The sequence below is a fragment of the Mesoplodon mirus genome, assembly GCF_964341445.2.
Source record: "Mesoplodon mirus genome assembly, chromosome: 4".
NCBI classification, from domain to species: domain Eukaryota; kingdom Metazoa; phylum Chordata; class Mammalia; order Artiodactyla; family Ziphiidae; genus Mesoplodon; species Mesoplodon mirus.
In genome coordinates, this window is record NC_138979.1 from 54,538,885 (window position 1) to 54,561,788 (window position 22,904).

The 22,904-nt window shown below is 40.7% G+C and overlaps 1 protein-coding gene across 5 annotated transcripts in view; it reads right to left on the minus strand.

Annotated features, from left to right (window-relative positions):
* CSNK1G1 (casein kinase 1 gamma 1) overlaps nt 1–22,904 on the minus strand; it is a 152,635-nt gene that overhangs the window by 32,447 nt on the left and 97,284 nt on the right. For all 5 annotated transcript variants that reach the window (XR_014293845.1, XM_082618387.1, XM_082618386.1 and 2 more), the window contains exons 5-7: nt 8,571–8,722; nt 6,375–6,609; nt 1,235–1,320 (exon numbers count right to left, since the gene is read on the minus strand). Coding sequence is in view for 4 of the 5 variants with exons in the window: in XM_082618387.1 (XP_082474513.1) it covers nt 1,235–1,320; nt 6,375–6,609; nt 8,571–8,722 (473 nt within the window). In the remaining variant the exon portion in view is untranslated. The remainder of the gene's footprint in view (nt 1–1,234; nt 1,321–6,374; nt 6,610–8,570; nt 8,723–22,904) is intronic.

The window sequence follows — 22,904 nt, forward strand, 5'->3', positions numbered from 1 at the left end:
CAGAGGGCTCCTGGAGCTTGGACCAATAATGTGGTCTCAAGGGATTCTCATGAGGCTTTGCCTAGCCTGCTGCACCAGGCTTTAAGCAATTATGTTTTGAAGTATACTGGAGGAGTTTTAAATCTACAACTACCACTAAAATGATTCATGGATCATGAGAAAGTTTCAAGCAATTAATAATATACAAATGCATTATTTGGCTGTATGGTGAGCAAACAGGATGTGAAACTCTATTTGACAGCTGTCAATATCAATGAGAAGGTATATGTGACTAGGAGAAGACCATGGAGATGTTAGGAGAGGAATTTAATGGGAAAGAAATAAAATCTTCCCAAAGGGAAGGGATAAAAGCCTCACTTTTCAGGACAATGTCCAAGAAAGCACAGCAAAACGAATCATTCTGCTCTTCGGGAGGGAAAGGGTGTAGTAGTACCCAAAGCTACCGATTAAGTTTCCTTCCATACTAACATGTTGAAATAAATCACAACTCAAAAATGTCTTGCATTTAACTATCTAATGGGACTTAGAATGGGTTAGAAGCTCACCATTTCCTAGTCTAACCGCCAGAAGCACAGAGTAATCATTACAATGGTTGTAACTATAATTAATAGTTAACTTCGACACAAATGCACTGTATTGACACCTACCTAAGGAAGGCTATTTAAACCACACATTTTACAAGGAACAGCTATTTTATGCATAGGCATTTATTCAATTAAACATTTGAACAGCAATGTTAAACCTGGATTTTCGTTTTAGTTCAGATGGGTCCTTAGCCTATATAGGAAGAACAAGTATTTCCCAGTTCCCCTTAGGGGCACACCTAGTCCTGCTGGCCTTGCTGGTAAAATGTGTAGCAGCTGCTATCATCAATTTGTTCCAGAAATTCCCCAACATGGGGGGAACAATATGCCTGCTACATAATGTTAGTGAAGGAGGAATACTGACACAGAGAGAAAAGCAGCACTGCCAAGGCTGGGAGGGGATGAGGGAAGAGATTATGGAAAACTCGAAAATAAGGAAAAAGGATCAGAAGGGGAAGAAGACAAACGTGGGCAAAACAGAGCTTCCAAAGCCCAGGTGAGCATTTACATTATAGACTAATGTCGTTCCTGCTTGTCATCCCTGTAGCCAACCTTCCCCTTTGTGCTTCCTACAGACATCAAGTCAGCAACCCCTTCATTATCAACTGAGTATTTAAACAAAGCCCTCCACTGAGCACTTCCAAGGATACCTTGAGTCCTTGCCAGGGTAGGCTGCCTCGAAGGAAATACATGAACATATGGCCTAAGGCTTCCAAATCATCCCGCCGGCTTTGCTCTAAAAGGGAAGACAGATGACACATTATGTTTGCAGTTATTAAAGCAGAAAGGGGTTCAAAACCAAGTAATCCCTTCAGAAACCCGTCTGCTCTGGAAAGGCTCTGCTTACTAATTCTTTGTATATCTAAATCAGGGATAGTATTTTAGATCAAAACCAAAAACAACGTGTACTTCCTTTGCCTAGATCTGCTACTGGCAAGTAAATATCAAGTGAAAAGAGCAAATCCTGAACTAAAAGCAAGTCCAAATCACTAAATGGTGAGTAACCACCCCTCACTCTATGCCGTCACCTTCCTGAAAGTAAGATAATTTAAACAAAATGTTATTTCTAGTACATGGCTACAATTACTCTTTGGTTACCATCGCGAAAAGTGAGCAGCAGATTGAGTAGCTGAGGCTGTTAAGAGAGTCCATTATGGCTAGGCCCGCAAAGACACAAGCTGCAGAATGCCTAGCATACATGCCTAGTGCTTTTTATTCATCATAAAAATTAACACTCAAAATTTAGTTTAATGTAAGCAAACATCAGGGCACAATCCTCAGCTCCATCCCATTTGTACCATGTCCCATAGCCACCTTAAGAAAAATTTAAAGTTTATTACTAAGGTACCCTTTGTGGGCACATAAAACAGTATCCCTGCATTCAGAGAGCTTATCATGTAAAACAAGTTGCTGGATTTTTCTTTCTTTTCTTTAAATTGGGAAGATAAGGATGGTAAAGAACTGCAGAATAGTTAATAAAAAATTGTAACTACATCTCAGAAAACATCTTATACATTCTTTGGCTGTCAGACAATACAATACAATACAATACAATACAATACAATACAATACAAGACAATAGAAGTAGTACATTCTTCCATTTTTAATTGCCCATTACAATTTATCTCAGACATTTCATGTGTTTATTTTTCAGAATCGAGTTCTGGGCTTTATCAAAAGAAATGACAGATGCAAGAATAAGGGGCTATCTTAAACTTGATTTTGTCTTCTTTGTGCAGAAAGTAAAACCTAACAGAGTCAGGGAGGCAGGGAAAGCTACTCAGGTAACCCAAAGTACAAAAGCACAAAACGTTTAACTGCCGCCTCCAATTACAGGAAATTTGCATGAAAAAGAGTGCATAGTACTCTACAGGGCAGATGAAGAAAGAAAAGGCAACTTTCTAAATTGTACTTTGAAGGAGGTTTTTGGAAATGAGGTCACTAATGGGAAGGGGCGGCACCCTGACAAGAGACATAAATAACATAAAGTTGAGCCGATACAGAGCAACTGAAATAATCTTAAAAAGAATGAAGCAAAACAGTAAGGCAGGGCTTCCCTAGTGGCGCAGTGGTTGGGAATCCGCCTGCCGATACAGGGGACGCGGGTTCCTGCCCCGGTCTGGGAAGATCCCACATGCCTCAGAGCGGCTGGGCCCGTGAGCCATGGCCGCTCAGCCTGTGTGTCCAGAGCCTGTGCTCCGCAACGGGAGAGGCCACAGCGGTGAGAGGCCCGCGTACCGCAAAAAAACAAAACAAAAAAAACAGTAAGGCCATCAGAAGCTTTTGACTACAAGGCTTGCCTGAAGTTTGCAATAAATTTCATATGTAATTGAAAGCAAAGAGATTTTGTTAACAGAACTTAAAGAAACAGATTTTGTTAACAGACAAAAACAGATTTTGTTAACAGAACCTAAAGATACACCAAAAAACAAAGAACAAGCAGAGTGAATTGAGGCCTCCCACAAAGCAGGGCAGATAGAGAAACCACACCCTGCAGGTTCTCATACTATATCACACCCACTCATCTCCTGGAGGACTCCCACAAAGCAGGGCAGATAGAGAAACCACACCCTGCAGGTTCTCACACTATATCACACCTACTCATCGCCTCTCCATTTTTATATCCACTTCCTGTAAGGAGGCCCCTTGGTAATAAATAATTCAGGGGACACATGGTTGTACTTTAGATAGTTGAGCACTAGAGGGCGAAACTCTCCACATTTTCAATGACTGATCAGCCCTACAGAAATAAGCCCAGCTTCTCTTCACAGCAAAGCCGTTATAAAATGAGATTTTTTTAAAAAATCAAAACCCAAAAAATATAATAAATACATTTAAACTCACTGGAATAAGTAATAAAGTAACTTTTCAAATACTTAAAACCATGAAAAAAAGCTGTGGAATATGGGATAACAGGAAAAATAATGGTTCCTGAGTCAGGTTATCTAGGTCTTGGCCTGTCCTTTCTATTAATTTATCAATCCACGCAAAATTAAGCATGGCCAAGTCACCTTTTGGGCTTCGATTTCCTCACCTGAAAAAAAAAGTGGTTGATTTAGATACTCTGAGAAGTCATTTTCCATTTCTAAAATTCTAAAATAATCTACAACAATTTAAATCATAAAGGCCTTTCAAAACAAATGAGAGTGAAAATCAGAGCCATGCTTTATTTCCACATTTCTTTGAACACTCCACATTCATTCAATTCAGGATTTCAATTCAGTATTTCCCTTGTTTTTTTCATGCAGGATATTTCATTTTCAAAGAAGAAAGGTTTTGTGTCCTCCTGAGACCAGGAGGACACAAAATTCTTCCATACCATAAAGGCTTGCTTTTCAACCAATCAGAAAGATGTGCTTGGTTTACTTGCATCACATCCCTGATTTTAGGTCAAATATATTTTGTTGAAGGAAAGGGGCCAGGTGACCCAGTGTCCTCACCCTAACTTCAAACATTAAGGAATACAAAATGGGCAGACTTAATCAGTGGGAAGGTGGCTAATCTAATGTAGTAAATATCAGGTTTAGGGGGCTGCTTCCCTTGTTTTCTGCCCTCACAAAATTAATAGGCAATTCTTTCCAGGTCATTTGAAGATACACTTCCCTTTTTCTTCATTACAACATAAAGGATGCAACACATTTGAAAACCAATAGGATTAGGGTTCCTACAGAAACCTCTCTGGGTTTGAGACCATGGCCAGAGTTTAAAGGGCATGTGACAACCACCTATATGTATTCTCTGTAATAGGGACATTATAGACAAATACGGTGACAGGTTGGATCTGACCTGAAAAAAACTCTGGAACTCAGGAAGTCCACGCGTGGAGATACACTCAAAAGTTCCAGCAGAAATGGCTACATCAAGAGATAAAGGAACCCAGTCTGATGACAGTAGATGCTTGAAACATATTTTGTTGAATAAATGATAACTACCATTATAGAGTCTTTACTACCATCAAGCACTATGCTAAACAGTTTATATGCATTATCTCACAGAACCCTATGGTATAAGGTACTATTACCATACAACTTTCAGGGTAGATGAGATAACTGACGCTGATGAAGGAAGGTTACCAGACCACATAGGTTTAAGGGAAAAAGCCAGAATTTATATCCCTTTTTCTTAACTATTACACTGTACCTTATACAAACAACATGGATATGCATCTTTTGTCTGTTCTTGCCTTTCCTGACAAGAATAATAAAATCAGAACACAAATGCTGAGCCCAGGAGGCAGGCATTAGAACAACTTCTAGACTCTGTCAGTTAAACCAAACAATCACGACTTTACTATGTACCACACACTCTATCTCCTTGTAAAAAGGAAGGAAGAAGGGAATTCTGAGCACTATGCGAGAGACCCATGTTACATATATTATCACCCATTCAACCTGCAAAACATCCTTGTGAAATATTACTTTTTTTTTTTTTTTTTTTTTGCCGTACGCGGCGGGCCTCTCACTGCCGCGGCCTCTCCCGCTGCAGAGCACAGGCTTTGGACGCGCAGGCCCAGCGGCCATGGCCCACGGGCCCAGCCGCTCTGCGGCACGTGGGATCCTCCCGGACGGGGCAGGAACCCGCGTCCCCTGCATCGGACTCTGCAGGCAGACTCTCAACCACTGCGCCACCAGGGAAGCCGTATATTACTCTATTTTTACAGGTAAGTTTCAGGGAGATTAAGTAACTTGTCCAAAGTGACACCAGTAATAAGTGCCAGAGAACCTTCCAGCCTAACTTTAAACTATTATGTTTAGTTAAGTGAGAATATCCATGTGGTTACCGGAAAAATCCTGACAGCATTCATTTCAACTCGGGTTGTATCACACCACTTTGTAATGTCATCTTTAGTCTTCACTAATACTAGAATCCTCATCTGGATATCTGAGCAGTTTACTTGATGAGGCAACTTTATAGCTATTTACATTAGCTTTAATGTACTATTGTGTAAAATATTTATTGTGTAAACTGTTTGTTAATATTTAAATACCTTACATAATTAGCTACCTCTAGGAGCCTAATATTCTGTTTATATGTCTACTCTCTAGGGTGGTGATTTTCGAACATAAATTTTCAATCACCTTAGAACCTTTTCTTCAAATAGAATCTTCCAATGAAAGCCAATATATAAAACAGATAAAAAGGGAAGCTTTCCTGGAGAAGCTGGCAAGGGCCCAGGGCCCTACCGACTGGGCCTTCTCACTGTTCCTTAGGCTTCCCTCGCAAATACTCTCCCCTGGACTAGTCCCTCTAACAAGTGAGACTACAGCTTTTAGCAATATTTATGCAAATTGTCTATCCTGAGTAAAATTCAAGACTCATATGGAAAAGCAAATATATTTTCACTGAATAGACATAGGCTTTTCCCTGAAAGAAGAGTCACGAAACTATGCACAGAGAACAGAAGGCTAGTCCATGTTTTAGTGAAGCACTCTTCCTCAAAGCAGCTATCAGCCTGATGTCCTTTTCAGGTTATATATGGGGCCATTTGTATGTAAATATCAAACTCATCACTAAACTTACTAAAATGTTATCACCTTAATTCAATAATTCAAGTACCACACTCTGAGAAACTAAGCATTTGGAAACAAAGAATGAAAAATCCTTAAGTTGTCAACAGGATACTTAGGAAAGTCACTAACTTACCATCTTAATTTCTCAAGTACAAAAATCAATTACTCTGTGAAGCAATAAGAATCACAAGTTGTAATGCACAATGGGTACAAAAGTGTTTTGGGGATAAAAAGGTGTTTTAACAACCTGCCCCTTTCATGGAGCTGAAAATAAACACACCTTTGCCAAGATGCGTGTTGATAGACATGTATCTTGCAGTTCCAGTTAAACTTTTGTGCTCCCTATAAGGTATATGTTTTTTGGTTTCAGGGTCAATGTATTCCTTGGCCAGTCCAAAGTCTATAATGTGTATAACATGCTCTTTCTTATTGCCTTGTCGGCCAATCAGGAAGTTCTCTGGCTTGACATCTCGGTAAATGAGATTCTTTGAGTGCACGTATTCCATTCGGGAAAGCTAAAAGAGAGAAAAACAATGATAGAAATACTACTCTAAAGAAGTTTACTGTAAAAATACATCAAAACGTTTTCTTTTATCAGCTCAAAGCTTTGAAATTAAAATAAAACTCATTTCTTCACCACCCAGAGCCACTTTACTCTTGTAAACCAGAATATATTTTCTGATACAAATACATATATGACAAATATCAAGATAAAAGAGAGAAGGATAGGGACTTCCCTGGTGGCACAGTGGTTAAGACTCCATGCTCCCAATGCAGGCGGCCTGGGTTCAATCCCTGGTCAGGGAACTAGATCCCACATGCATGCCTCAACTAAGAGTTCGCATGCCACAACTAAGGAGCCCAACTGCCACAACTAAGACCCTGCGCAGCCAAATAAATAAAAATTAAAAAAAAAAAAGGGAAGGATAGTACAGTTCATCTAAAATGATAATACACAGTTTTACTTCATTATGCAACAATTTGCAAATGATGAATAGAGTTAGTGGGTTTTTTGTTTTTTTTTTTTTTTTGTGGTACACGGTCCTTTCACTGCTGTGGCCTCTCCCGTTGCGGAGCACAGGCTCCGGATGCACAGGCCCAGTGGCCATGGCTCACGGGCCCAGCCGCTCCGCGGCATGTGGGATCCTCCTGGACCGGGGCACGAACCCGCGTCACCTGCATCGGCAGGCGGACCCTCAACCACCGCGCCACCAGGGAAGCCCGAGAGTTAGTGTTTTTATGTTACTTCAGAAAGTAAGCATTTGAGAGGCAAGAATTACTCCCAGGCAGGAAATCAGAATACGTTGGTGGCCTTTGAAGACAGGTGCCACTGCCACATTCACCTCCTGCCCACACCTTCCTATACTCTGTCTCTTTGTTGCAGAAATAAGGGAAGTGAGGCCCAGAGAAGTTAATACTGGACTGATATCACAGAGCTAACTAACAGCAGAGGTAGGAGTATAGGTTTTTTGAGAAAGTAAACATAGCCCAAAATAATAATCATAAAATTATTCAAATTTCATTAAGTTCATTTCTATCTTCAAAGCTTTTCTACTTAGTACAGAAAGGGAAGCTTGAGCATTTGAATTTTTGACTCAAAAGTCAAGATCAGGGCTTCCTGGTGGCGCAGTGGTTGAGAGTTCGCCTGCCGATGCAGGGGACACGGGTTCATGCCCCGGTCCGGGAAGATCCCACATGCCGTGGAGTGGCTGGGTCCGTGAGCCATGGCCGCTGAGCCTGCGCGTCCGGAGCGTGTGCTCCGCAACGGGAGAGGCCACAACAGTGAGAGGCCCGCATACCCAAGATCAATTTTCTAACATTTCCAAGTCTTTAAAATGGGTGAGACCATCATCATTTCAGACCAATAAAGACATCCTTCTGCTTAGGGGATGACAAAGTTCTCAAAGGAACTGTCTTAACTGTTCCTTAAACTGGTACTGGTGTGTAATTTGGTAGGAGCTGAGAAAGCTGCCTCTTCAGCTGTCTCAGTCTCTGTGAGAAGTAGAGGCAAGAGAACTAAGGCAGGTTCTTGGTCACACAACTTTGGAATCTGATTTTAGGGCAGTGGGTTACATCTCCAATCTTTTCTTGGATGCTATGGTAAGGAGAGAGGGAGGACATGACAAAACTTTACAGTCATGTGTTTAAAACCTATAAATAAAATAACAAAGAAGTTACTTGCATTTGTACAATTTTTCCTAATCATCCTCTTTCTCCCTAAATAAATTTCCACTTCAGTCAAGGTCAGAGTATTGCTCCAAGGTGCAAATTCTTAAAATAGAGCAAACGGCAAATGCAGTGCAACTTCTCTGGATTAACCCTTTTTGCCCCAGCCAGCTTCCTAGAATGCCACCAAGCCAGTAAGTGTGCATTCACTAGGTGTCACTACAGCTGGTAAATCACCAACAGGGACACAAGGATGTGGCTGGGAGACCCGCCCCGCCTATCCTTCTGCAGAATGGCAATGCCAACTTACCAACTGAATGGCTATCATTAACACAGTCTTCAAAGTAAAAGTTCGGTCACAGAGGTCAAACAAGTCCTCCAAGCTAGGGCCAAGAAGCTCCAGCACCATGGCATTGTATTTCCCACATGGTCCAAAGTAATACACCTGTGGGAGACCTTCACCTGAAAGCAGAGGGAAAATAGGGTGCAGAGTGAGGGACACAAAACCAAAATATGAGATAGCTGCAACAGCACTAAGTAGATAAAAAGGAAATATAATTTGTGAGATTTTTGTTTTCTTTCATAGTCCCTACTGGAGAACTCAAACTGAGCACAACAGCTTCAAAGGGAACTAGTAATGTGTGGGAAAGGCTAAGCCATTGCACAATATGTTCAAATAAGCAGTTACTTAATACCAGAGTGCCAAAGGCATTTCCACTGCTATGTAAGACAGAGAATGGTCCCTGATCCACTGCTGGATCAGAGCGTAAACTCTTCTCCCCCAAGGATGCCCAAAAGCGCACTAGCATAAAAGGTTCAAAAGATGGTTCATGAGCTCAAAGGCCAGGCTAACACACCTTGTTGCCATTAGCTGGTTTCATTTGCATCTCCTATGCTTACTACCAAAGCCACAAGGAGATGGAACTGTTTCCAACTGTTGCTCTGAGGAGAGCTCAGACCGGAGGGCTGAGGTCACAGAGGATGCAGCCTGGTCCTTTTCTCATAGGGAGTCTCTCTAGTTTCCTGTTTTCTATCAGTTGGAGCAAAGTCAACAGACTGGGTTTGGTTACTGAAAAGTAATTATGAAAGGAAAAGGAATAAAAATACAAGGCTGGGTTTTCCCCAGATTTGAAATTCATAGTTATAAGAAGCCAAAATCTAGACTTTCTCACCTACGTGGCAACTTGTGAATGAATTTCCTCCTTAAAGTGTATTGTAAATATGAGGCACTCAATAAATATGTGCTAAATGGCACCATGTGAACTGTGGGTATGAATGAGACTACAGAACTTTTAAAGCTCTGGTCTTATAGAGTGAGAACACTTCCATCTTAATGCGCTTATGTACACCACAGTCTACAGTTGTACACGCTGCAGATTACTGCTTGCTCCTGCCTGTAAGTTTTTAAGACAACAAAATTCTCTCCATCTTCGCATTTCATTTGTACAGATATGGTACAGGCAGAGGTAATTATATCTACTATAATCTGAACGTTTGTGTCCCTCCAAAATTCGCATGTTGAAAACCTAATGCCCAGTGTGATGGTTTTAAGAGGTGTGAGCCTTTGGGAGGTGAGATCATGAGGGCAGGACCCTCATGAGTGGGATTAATGCCCTTAAAAAAAAGACCCCACAGAGCTCCCTAGCCCCTTCAGCCATGTGAGGACACAGTAGGAAGTCAGCAGTCTGCAACCCAGAAGAGGGCCTTCACCAGAACCTGACCATGCTGGTATCATGATCTTGGATTTCCAGCCTCTGGAACTGTGAGAAATAAATTTCTGTGTTTATAAGCCACTCAGTCTGTGGTATTTTGTTACAGCAGCCCAACTGGATTAAGACAATGTCTAATACTTAGAACTTTAACCCAATGTGCCCATCCTTCTCTCCAGCACAGGTCTTGTATACCTGGAACCGGTATGATTCATTGCTATGATATGTGTTTATTTCACATGCTGCAATAGTCTATCATATTCCATCTAAATACTAAACAACTTCTTTCTTAGTTTTTAATAGGCTCATTCCTGTCTCATACCATTTCATATAGTGTACTCTGAATTGTCCTTGTGGTTGTTTTGATTCTCCCTATCTCCAAAAGGAAACAGAGTTTAATTTATCTCTTTTCCCCTGTTGTTCTGAAGAACTCCTTCTTCAGTTCATTTAAAATATATAAAACCTGGGGCTTCGCTGGTGGCGCAGTGGTTGAGAGTCCGCCTGCCGATGCAGGGGACACGGGTTCGTGTCCCGGTCCAGGAAGATCCCACATGCCGTGGAGCGGCTGGGCCTGTAAGCCATGGCCGCTAAGCCTGCGCGTCCGGAGCCTGTGCTCTGCAATGGGAGAGGCCACAACAGTGAGAGGCCCAGGTATGACCAAAAAAAAAAAAAAAAATTTATATATATATATATATATATATATATATATATATATATATATATATATATATATATAAAACCTAACAGCTGTTCCCAATGAGTTCTACTGAGAAATCCAAAGCAGAACAGTACCATACAGATTTATTGCTTTTATTAAGCAGACACATGGTAGATTGTAGTTTGGAGATCTTTAAAATTTTATATCCTATATAATAGTTTTTGATGTGACTAAAATTTGATTTTCCTAATATAAAAAATTATACTCTTCAAAACAGGTGTGGCAGATCTGTTGGTTACCTGCTCAATATCCATTCCCTCCTTCTTTCTTAACAACAAAATTTCTAATTATTGTGAATAGCAACTCGCCCAGTTATAACTTTCCAGTCTCCCTCGATAATAGGAGTGACCAGTGATACGGAAGCAGAAATTGTTGGATAGGGTGGTTCTAGAAAGTTCTTTCAAGGGAGCTGACTCAAAAAAAAAAAAAAAAAAAAAAAGGGAGCTGACTCAAGTTGGAGGTATGCCCCTTTGAGATGACCGAAGCTCCAGAAGCCATCTAGAACCATCAGATACCTTGAAGATTTAACATAGTACCAAGATGGATGCAGCAAAATTAGAAGAACCCATCCCTGACAGCTATGAAGCAACCACACTAATGTTGGGCTTCCCTTCCCTCTGGACTATTTTAATCCAAAAGAAAAATCAATCTGGGACTTCCCTGGTGGTCCAGTGGGTAAGACTCTGGGCTCCCAATGCAGGGGGCCCGGGTTCGATCCCTGGTCGGGGAACTAGATCCTGCATGCGTGCCACAACTAAAGATCCCATGTGCCACAACTAAGACCCAGTGCAGCCAAAATAAATAATAAATAAATCTGAAAAAATATACATCTCATGTAGCTTTAAAAAAAAAAAAGAAAAATCAATCTCTACCTGACTGAACTACTGTTATTTGGATTTTTCCTTTTAACAACCAAATCTAAGCCTAATTAATAAACATACTATTCCTTTACTTGGTTAAATTGCAAATCTAGGCACAATATCGTCCTTCTGAAGTACAAGCTAAAATAAAAGTCAGACCTGTGTAGAAATATAATATTGGCATAATTTTCTAGACCTGCTGCCAGTACTTAAGGATCAGTTTAAAAATAAGACAGATGATCATCTTGTTCTTGACAATCTTCAGTACCAAATCTAGGCATCTCTTGTCAGAAATTTCCATGTTTACAAAGAAGTCACAAAAGCTTTCTGGGTGATGTCTATAATTTCTAACTGTGAGTAATGTCACTCGTAACTCCTGCCTAGTAACTTCAAAGATGCGAGGAGTTCCTGCTGGCTGCATTACTGCTCCTTTTATTAAATACTCTGAACCTCACAATACCCTGTTGGGCTTTGGGATGCTCAAGACAACTTCTAGATTACTGAGTGGCCTTGAAGCTTTTCTCAAAGATGGACTAGGTCCAAGATGCTAGTGTAGAAAGAGCTCAAGTCAGAGTCATGGATTTGGTTCTGCTACCAACTCTGAAAATTCTTTCACCTCTTTGCTCTATTTCATCTGTAAAGAGGAGGGGTTTAGACTGGTTCTCTTTTTTTTTTTTTTTTTTTATTTTTTGGCCATGCCGCGTGGCATGTGGGACCTTAGTTCCCTGACCAGGGATCAAACCCTCACCCCCTACAGTGGAAGTGTGGAGTCTTAACCACTGGATTGCCAGGGAAGCTCCTATACTGGTTCTCTTTTAAATCCAAAATTCTGATTATAGCTAGGATTTCCTTCTAGCTACCTTCTAGGTTCCTCTTTGTAAAGCCATATAGCACCAGTATGAATGAAACTTGTCTCCACGTTATATAGAATATGCGTGGTACAAATTCAAATGTAGCTTGTAGTGGTACTCAATTGAAAGTGTGTCTATTAGAAATATCTCTAAAACTTTAGAAAACAGATGCAGTGACTTTACTTCAAACCTACCAAGCCAGAATTTCTAGTAGTGGATGTAAGCATAGATCCACAGGTGATTCAGAAGTGCAACCTAGAGGGTAGAAATAAAGGGCATTGCTTTGCTTTATGGCTAATATATTATGAAGACTCAGAAAACACTGATAGACTAATCTCTTTCAGAAGTTCTCTCACATCAGAACAACTGGACTCAACACCTATTGAAAGGAATCATTTTAAGGCTATTTGAAAAACCTGTTTAGAGTTTCTTAGTTATTACAGAAAATGTGCTGCTGAGTATAGAAGTCTCTTTGGGAGATGTGGCCTTAATTTATTAGAACTGTCTGTACAGATAAAGATGCCCACAAAAGTTCCAATCTGTGTCTGGTTTCACACATGATTGCCTCAAAACTGGCCAGTGCTGGTGGTGAATGACACAGACACAGGCCCACTAGGAAAGTCTGCCTCTTTGGTCAGAGATTACTGTACAGTAATGATTTATCACCTGGGCTGTATTTAAATGAGAAATCCTGTATATTATGTTTCAGACTACTTTTGCAGAGCCATCGCTAATCCATTGTTTAGGAAATTTTAAATTAATCAACATTATGGTGGAACTCCTTTAATAAGACTGGGGATGAGGGCAAAGCCTTAAATGCAATAAACGTGTGGAAAACAAGGTACTTCCTGCAAATAATTTTGAGGTAAAGGGAATGAAGTGGGGGAAGTAGGCAATGTAGATATGCACTGAATTCTTTGATCCATGGTATTTCAGAAACTAAGGTACTGTTATAATCTCTCATCTGCTCTGAAAATAAAAGCACTTAGTTAAGGTCTCCCTCCTAAATTGGTCAACTGCATAAAAGCTTGAAAATTAAAGAAGTAGATTCCAAATTCTCCTCTTCTGAAGGATTTCCAACAGATTTCATTATATTACCTTTAGCCAGAGGTTAAATCTCTCATAAACCAAAACTGCAAGGTTATATACACACTGTACAAGTTACAGTGTATATTTTCACAGGGAACTATGAAACAGCTTTTCCATCCATCAATAACATATTCTTATAACTCCTGCTGGACATATGGCCCACACATATATCAAGTTGCACAGAACAGGAAGCGAGATGTATAACACTACAGCTAATTTTCAGTCTGTCATAAATTTAACTTGGGTTAAACACACCAAATCAAGGGTAACGGCTTCTTTATCATCCAAGCTGTTACCTAAAAAGATTCCATGATGTATTATGAACGGTAACTACTCTAAGTAGAGATATTTTTAAATACACATCAGGCTGAGAACTGAAATAGAACCACCTTGAAGTTTTTGTTAATTTGATCACATTATTGCCTAATAATTTGCCTTTCATTCTTTTTGAAAAACTAAATTACCTAGATGTGAAGCAAACTCAAATAAGTCCCATACCTACATTAATACCTGGATGTAAAAAAATAACATCATATAAATATTTCTATGAAAAAATAAGTATATGCTGCTGATGACTTGTCTTCTAAAGTCAGGGCTCTAGGAAAAAGCCTTTAAGGACATAATGACCTCGGCAATTCCCTTCTTTTATTTATACAGTTTGCTTTTTAATTTTTAAAGAAAAGAGGAGAGTTTTTATCCAAAGTTAACCTGTCCTTGGTCCCATCAATGGTAGCAGCTTTTAGCACAGCTACTGAATGTTCCTTAGTGTTTATGAGAGGTCAGGGAATTACTGACACACAGGGAATTATCACCAGGGGTAATAATAATAATATTAAATAAGTCCACTTAACAAGAAAGCAGAAAGAATAGGCAGACAAACATGATAATATTCCACAGGAAGAAGTGAAAGGGGAAAATGAAAGCATAGGCTTTAAAACTCAGAAAATAACTCTATAAAAACAATGCACTATTACAAAAATGAGACAATACATGTGTTTGTTTCTCTTTTAAAAAAAGAACAGAATCCCTCTCATTTCTCTGACTCTGAAAAAAATGCCTTTTTACAATATGAACCAGTTCAACATATGAATCTACTTAAACTGCTGATTTAATAACAGAAACAGCTAGACCCAAAATTAAAGAATCAGGATTACTTTGCCTTACCTATAATGAAAAATGTTTTACAACTGTCTTGTTCACTGGCCTCTTGGGAACTGGAATATCACCAGACATATGCTCCTAACATGAGCTCAAATTTGTATGGTGGGAGAAGAGAAGGTGAGGAAAGGCAGAGCAGAGGAATAATCTCACATTTCTGAGCCAGAGAAATTGAGCTTTTACAGTTTCTCTACTACATACACACATAATTACAAAGGCCTTTAGCCTCAAAGCAGGTTCAAAGTTTTGTTTATCCAAAGGAGTCAGGAAAGAAAGTCCAAGATAGGACAGATTTCTTCTGCAGCAGATAGCATCAAAGATAAAAAATGTTTTAAAAGTGTGTTGTGTATTGGGGGTGGGATTGAAGGGTAGGGGATCCTTTCTCTTCCCCAAAAGACTAACTCAGCTCAGAACTGGTAAATTTATAGGATTAAAAAAAAAACCCCATCTCTGAAATGTTACCACTTTGTCTCTGTGGTTAAGTTATATAGACAGGGTCTCCCTGGTGGCACAGTGGTTAAGAATTCACCTGCCAATGCAGGGGACACGGGTTCGACCCCTGGCCCGGGAAGATCCCACATGCCACGGAGCAACTAAGCCCATGCGCCACAACTACTGAGCCTGAGCTCTAGAGCCCGCGAGCCACAACTACTGAGCCCACGTGCCACAACTACCGAAGCCTGCGCGCCTAGAGCCCGTGCTCCACAACAAGAGAAGCCACGACAATGAGAAGCCTGCACACCGGAATGAAGAGTAGCCCCCGCTCACCACAACTAGAGAAAGCCTGCGCAAAGCAACAAAGACCCAACACAGCCAAGAAAAAAAAAATTATATAGACAGACTATCTACTGAGCTTCAAAAGCTGAGAGATGATCAATTCTTCTTAACACGCACCTGAACAATAACAACTAAAAAGAAAGTTTTAGCAGGCATTTAGAAGGAATAAGAAAAAAAATGAGATTATTCGAAGTACAGTGAACCTCTTCCTGACAATCCTGCCCCACTCCCATTACACTTTGTTTGTCCATGTATCTGCCTTCCCTATGAACTAAGAGAAGGTTGTTTGAAGGCAGTGACTACTATGTGTTAATTATGTTTGTGTATCGGTGCCTAGCACCAGTCCAAGCACATGGTAGATAAGGGCAGAATAAGTACTAAGTAAATAAATAAATACAATTCAGTGAAATTGACTTGAGTTTTCTATTTGGAACACACAATATTTAAACCTCAAAATGCTAAAATACACAGAGCAAAACAAATTAATCAGATTTTAAATGTGTGGGAATTGCTAACATAATTGATATTTCTGAGTAGTTCTTATTTGGATTTCATGTGAATGATATTTAAGAAGTTCTGTTGGGCAAGCCACCAATATGAACATTCCAAGTAATTCAGAGTTGTAGTATTTCTACATGGACTTTCTTCTGTGTATTTTCTTCCATAATGGTTGTATATGGTATGTGCAGTTATGTCTTTGCTGTTCTCACTTGCAGGTGAACTATGTAGAATTATTCATTTTAGTGAACAGTACTGAAAAACATACACACAAACAAATGTAAACATCTTCCTATCTCTCAATAAAGCACCTGCCCATCCAAATAGATTAAATGACCAACGAAATTAGCCATCTAAGCTGTCTAATGTGCAAAGGAAGTCTGATGGCATCTTCCTATCCTTTTCTTCTCCCACTCCATTTTCAGACACATTCTTTATTTTGGTCCTGTCTAACTTGGAATTATATGGTCTTTTCTTTACATACATAGCCCTTTTCCATCTCACTTCAATCTCACAGTCATCCTATGAACAAAACAGGGAAAATAGTAATGACTCCATTTTACATATGAGGTAGAGACCCTGAGAGACATCGTGTGACCTTTCCTAGCTGACAGGGTGCCCAAGTAACACAACCAGACCTCTCAACTCCAGATTCACTGCTCATGTCGCTATACTAAGCTGCCAACATTCTCCGCCTTCGTTCTTCTTCCCTTTCATTCATGTGGTTGCCAAAGTTATTCTCTGTGCTCCCTACCCCACTTCTTCCAAACCACATGCCTTTTTGGTTACCATTATCCTTCCAGGATATAAATCCGCCACCCTACTACACAGGCAGATTAATCTGGTTAATCTGTCCTACCCACCTCCTTGGTTCCCAATATTTATTTTTGGCTGCGATGGGTCTTCGTTGCTGCCCACGGGCTTTCTCTAGCTGTGGTGAGCAGGGGCTACTCTTCATTGCGGTGCGCGGGCTTCTTACAGCAGAGGCTTCTCTTGTTGCAGAGCATGGGCTCTAGGCCCGAGAGCTTCAGTAGTTGTGGCACATGGGCTGCTAGTTGTGGCTCACGGGCTCTAGAGAGCAGGCTCAGTAGTTGTGGCATTCGGGCTTAACTGTTCTGCGGCATGTGGGATCTTCCTGGACCAGAGCTCGAACCTGTGTCCCCTGCATTGGCAGGTAGATTCTTAACCACTGCGCCACCAGGGAAGTCCCAATATTTTTAAATCAGTTACCTGAATACTATTTTACAGTTTTTGCATCATCTGTCCATCTCTCTATAGTTTTTTTTAATTAATTATTATTTTATTTTATTTTATTTTTGGCTGCGTTGGGTCTTCATTGCTGTACGCGCGTTTTCTCTAGTTGCAGCGAGTGGGGGCTACTCTTTGTTCCAGTGTGCAGGCTTCTCATGGCGGTAGCTTCTCTTGTTGCGGAGCACGGGCTCTAGGTGCCACAGGCTTCAGTAGTTGTGGTGCACGGGCTCAGCAGTTGTGGCTCACAGGCTCTAGAGCACAGGCTCAGTAGTTGTGGCGCACAGGCTTCATTGCTCCGCGGCATGTGGGATCTTCCCGGACCAGGGCTCGAACCCATGTCCCCTGCATTGGCAGGCAGATTCTTAACCACTGTGCCACCAGGGAAGTCCATCTCTATAGTTCTTGATTTGTCAATTCTAGTTCCTTATCTGGAATGGGGGCCACCTGGGACATTAGTTTTTTTAAATTATAAATGTGATATATACTAATTTTAAATAAATACAATAGCAAACCAAAAGCAGTACAGAAACACATGAATAAAAAGTATTCATATCCATAATAGATGATACACATACACATAATTAAAAATACTTTTCTGCAACTTCATTTGTAATTTAATTATATAATGGACATTTTTCCTTGTCAACACATGTATGCACATCATTCACTTTAAAAGTTACATTATATCTCCCCCTATGATATATCACATTTAAGTTTTCCTGTACTGATGGACATTTAGGTTGTATCCATATATTTGTTATTAGAAGTAGACATTATAGTGAACAGCTATTGCTTTCGCCTGACACGCATCCTTTCTTCCTTCTTCTAATAACATCTTACTCCTCCAGCAGGAAAGCACCATTCCTTCATTGTTACTACATGTGGTTAAAGTGGGGTCAAGCCATTTCCCACTGCCACCCCAAGAATATGACTCAAGCCAGATTAATTAGAGGATTCTATCCTCCTGCCCTGGGGAACTGGGTCAAGGATAGGAGCTTGAACTATGTCGGTACAATGAGAGTCAACTCTGGGCCTTTTTGAAACTATAGAGAAGGAGGAGCGATTTTCATCCCCCTTGATCACTAAACTGGAAGGAACTTAGCCTGAAGCTACCAGAGACAACCACATGAGAACAGGTAGACTACTTATCTGAGAATGAAACCAACACAGAGAAAGCAGAGCTGAGAGAAGCAGACAGACAAGTATACCACAAACCTGAGGACCAAGGACAATGCGGGTCCTGGATCTGGCTGGCCTGAGGTGAGAATCCTGGACTTCTCAGTCCTGTGAGCCAAGAAATTCTCTCCCCAACCCCCACTCCCTCAATTAAGTGAGCTTGAACTCTATCATTTGAAAATGGAACGTGTCTAGACAGATGTGCATACAACACTGCAAAAAAGTCCTTATGCCTACATTTTGGGGCATGAATACAAATGCATCTTGAGGGTAGATTCCTTGAAGAGGAAATGCTGAGTCAAGGGTCATGCACATTTAACATTTTAGTGTATGTTGCCACATTGCCAGTTCTAAATCCTCTTTGGTCCCTGGTCTGTTTCCAGTGCTGGGCCTCTTTTCACATTTAGTACTACCGTCCTATTACTTAAGTATCCAGGCCCATAGAGTATTTAAAAATGTTTTCAGAAGCTGCCTTGACTCATTCTTCTCAAAGCCCCAGCACTAGGTTATCTCCTCTCTTACATGTAGCCAGCAGCAGCATGTTTGGAGGAGTCTCCTAGGTTTTTGTCAAAATTATCATTGATATTTCAAAGTCAGGAGAATCCTTCCTCCCCCATTATTTGTTCAACAATACAATAAGAAATTTCCACTCAAAGCATACTTGCATCACAAAAGTCTATTGGCCATAAACTGCTTTATAGTTTATGAAGTGTTTTTATATAGGCCTTCCCATTTAATCCTAACAAGTACATATAGGAATTACTATTCTCATTTTATGGGTAAGGAAATTCATTTGAAGTGACTTGCTCAGGTCATACACTGAGTGGTACAGCCAAGACCTAAAACTCCACTTCCGCCTCCAGGTTTCAGGCTCTTTTCTTTTTGCCCGTGCTGTGCAGCATGTGGGATCTTAGTTCCCCGACTAGGGATTGAACCCTGCGCCCCCTGCGTTGGAAGCATAGAGTCTTAACCATTGGACGGCCAGGGAAGTCCCCCAGGCTCTTTTACTATACCACATATACCTATCTGCACACTGAAGTCCATGGACATCTAGAGTGTCAGTGAGGACTACTGGGTCACATTACTTTCAAAGGAGATTAACCAATTTAATAAAGATTCAGTAAAACGTAGTCAGTGTATGAACCTAAGGGACAATCACAAGATACTGATGATGTTGATAGGTTATGAACTCAAGTAATAAAGAAAGAGTAATTTTTTCCTTACAAAAAGCACAGGTAGGGCCTCCCTGGTGGCGCAGTGGTTGAGAGTCCGCCTGCCGATGCAGGGGATACGGGTTCGTGCCCCGGTCTGGGAGGATCCCATATGCCGCGGAGCGGCTGGGCCCGTGAGCCATGGCCGTTGGGCCTGCGCGTCCGGAGCCTGTGCTCCGCAACGGGGGAGGCCACAACAGTGAGAGGCCCGCATACCGCAAAAAAAAAAAAAAAAAAAAAAAAAAAAAAAAAAAAAAAAAAAGCACAGGTAAGAGTCCATCAGGAGTGCATTAGTAGTATTTTTCTAATACAACTACCAATCTTTAAATTAAACCTAATAAATTAAACATATCATTAGGAATTCAGAGGGCAACTTGGCATATGTTTGGATTAATAAAGTATAAAAAGCAGATAAGCATATGTTTTCATTAACTTTGGACCCATTTAACAAATTTTTCCCAGAAGTCTCCTGATTGAAAAAACAAACCCACTAAAGCATACAGTCTAATCGTAGCACAGAAGCAAGAGTGTCCCCTATTATTGAACTCTCTTAATACTTAATACCCTTCCTTAAGCGTCAAAATAGCCATGGAAGAGTAAAGTACCAAGTGTCACCCTCATTTTCTGAATGGGAAAGTAGAGGTTAACTGGCTTGCCACAGAACTGGTCAATGGAACAGATGCTACAGCCTGCCATTCTTTCCTCATTTGAGCCTTCACCCAAACACCTCTCCAGTCAGAACAGATGTGACCTGGTGGAAAATTTGAGATGACCTTATAATTCTGGTCACTGAGGAGGCATGAAGACTTCCAAGGGGGCAAAGTGAACTTACTTATCTTGCTGATTTTCACTTAATCTAAGGAATAAGTGTTACGATGTCCCTGCTTCCAGTTTCAAATTCATTTAAGTTTAAAATGTCTGGTGGTCAGTTTGTCCATTCATCAAACATCACAAGTGAGAATAGAGTGCCAAGGGAACAATAAAGAGAAGCATATAACCTTGACTGAAGGGATTAGGGACGGCTTCGCAGAGAGCGGGGGTTATAGGCTGAGTCTTGAAGGATGGTTAGGAGCCGATTAGGCTGGAGTGTGGGGAGAGGGAATAATCTTGCAGGCTGAGGGACCAGCAAGCATATAGGTAGCTCAAAGCACAGCAGAAAAAGCAGGGTAACAGCTCTCCGAAATTAGAAAAACTAAGACTATTTTACTCTCACCTGGAGTTTCTTTAAATTCTGAACCACCCACTAGTTAAGCAAATGTCTCTAAAAATTATGGCAAAGGCCATTAACAAAGTTGAAAAGGCAGAGATATCTGAGTAAATAAAAAGAAGATCAAAAGAATGAAGAAAAGGAAAAATAAGGATGTCATCTGAGTATTATACACCCATATTGCCTTAGTACCTCTTTAATAACAGAACTAAGTATACACTAGGACCCTAGCATTGCCTTATAACAGCACTAATAGAAATATAATGCAAGCCATGAATGAGAACCATGGATTTAATCTAAAATTTTCTAGAAGTCACATTTTAAAAGTAAAAAGAAACAGGTAAAATTAAGTTTAATAACAAATTTTATTTAACTCATATCTAAAATATCATCACCTCAACATGTAATCAATTTAAAAATTATTGAGATTGCAAAACAGAAATAGTCACAGATGCAGGAAACAAACTTATGGTTACTGACAAGGAAAGGGGGGATGAATTGGGAGATTGGGATTGACATATATACACTACTATATATATAATAGATAACTAATGAAAAACTACTGTATAGCACAAGGAACTCTACTCAATGCTCTGTGGTGACCTAAATGGGAAGGATATCTAAAAAAGAGTGGATATGTGTATATGTATAACTGATTCACTTTGCTGTACAGCAGAAATTAACACAACATTGTAAAGCAACTATACTTCAATAAGAATTTAAAAGAAATTATTGAGATATTTTACATCACTTTTTGGGATACTAAATCTTTGAAATTCAGTGTGTATTTTAAATTTATTTTTATTTTATTTATTTTTGGCTGCATTGGGTCTTTGTTGCTGCACGCGGGCTTTTTCTAGGTGCGGTGAGCGAGGGCTACTCTTTGTTGCGGTGCGCGGGCTTCTCATTGTGGTGGCTTCACAGGCTCTATGCACGCGGGCTTCAGTAGTTGTGGCTCGCAGGCTCTAGAGCACAAGCTCAGTAGTTGTGGCACACGGGATTAGTTGCTCCGCGGTATGTGGGATCTTCCTGGACCAGGGCTCGAACCCGTGCCCCTGCATTGGCAGGCGGATTCTTAACCACTGTGCTACCAGGGAAGCCCCCAGTGTGTACTTTATACTTAGAGCACATTTGGATTAGCCACATTTCACGTGCTCAGTAGTCACATGCGGCTAGTGGTTCAGCTCTGTAAGGAGTTATGAAAGATATAAGTGAGGCTGACTTACATACAATAATGGAGCAGACAAGAGGTTCTGTACTTAGCAATCTGTATGATCCCGAACAAGAAGCTTTCTCCAGCCCATAACCCTCTCCTTCCCCTGAAACTCTCTAGAACTGCCGATTCTGCTTACCTGGAGCCAATCACAGGTTGTCTCCCTTTTAGAATGTAAGTTAGTGGGGGCTTCCCTGGTGGCACAGTGTTTAAGAATCCACCTGCCAATGCAAGGGGCATGGGTTTGAGCCCTGGTCCGGGAAGATCCCACATGCTGCAGAGCAACTGAGCCCGTGCACCACAACTACTGAGCCTGAGCTCTAGAGCCCGTGAACCACAACTACTGAGACCGCGTGCCACAACTATTGAAGCCTGCGTGCCTAGAGCCCGTGCTCCACAACAAGAGAAGCCACTGCAATGAGAGGCCCGCGCACCGCAACAAAGAGTAGCCCCCGCTCGCCGCCACTAGAGAAAGCCCGCGCACAGCAACAAAGACCCAACACAGTCGAAAATAAAAAGTAAATAAATAAATTTAGAATGTAAGTTAGGGGCAATGCCTACTCTTATTCACCACTGTATCCCCAGGGCTTTAGCTTAGACCAGTACTTAACCCAGGTGGGATGCTCAGTGAACACCTCTTTAATAAATTTATGAACAGACACAAGTGTCACCCTCATTTTCTGAATGGGAAAGTAGAGGTTAACTGGGCAAGATAAGTAAGTTCACTTTGCCTCTGGGCCTTAGCTTATTTTATTCTTGGAAAGCTTTCTTTATCCTTCTATTTGAACATGTTTGAGTAAATCATACCTCTTTTTGAAAGTTCAGCCCCATAGCTACCATCCTCTTTAAAAAGCCTTCCCTGTTTCCCATAATTAGAAACCATTTTTCCCTTCAGAACTTCCATATAATTTTATATGTAACTTAAA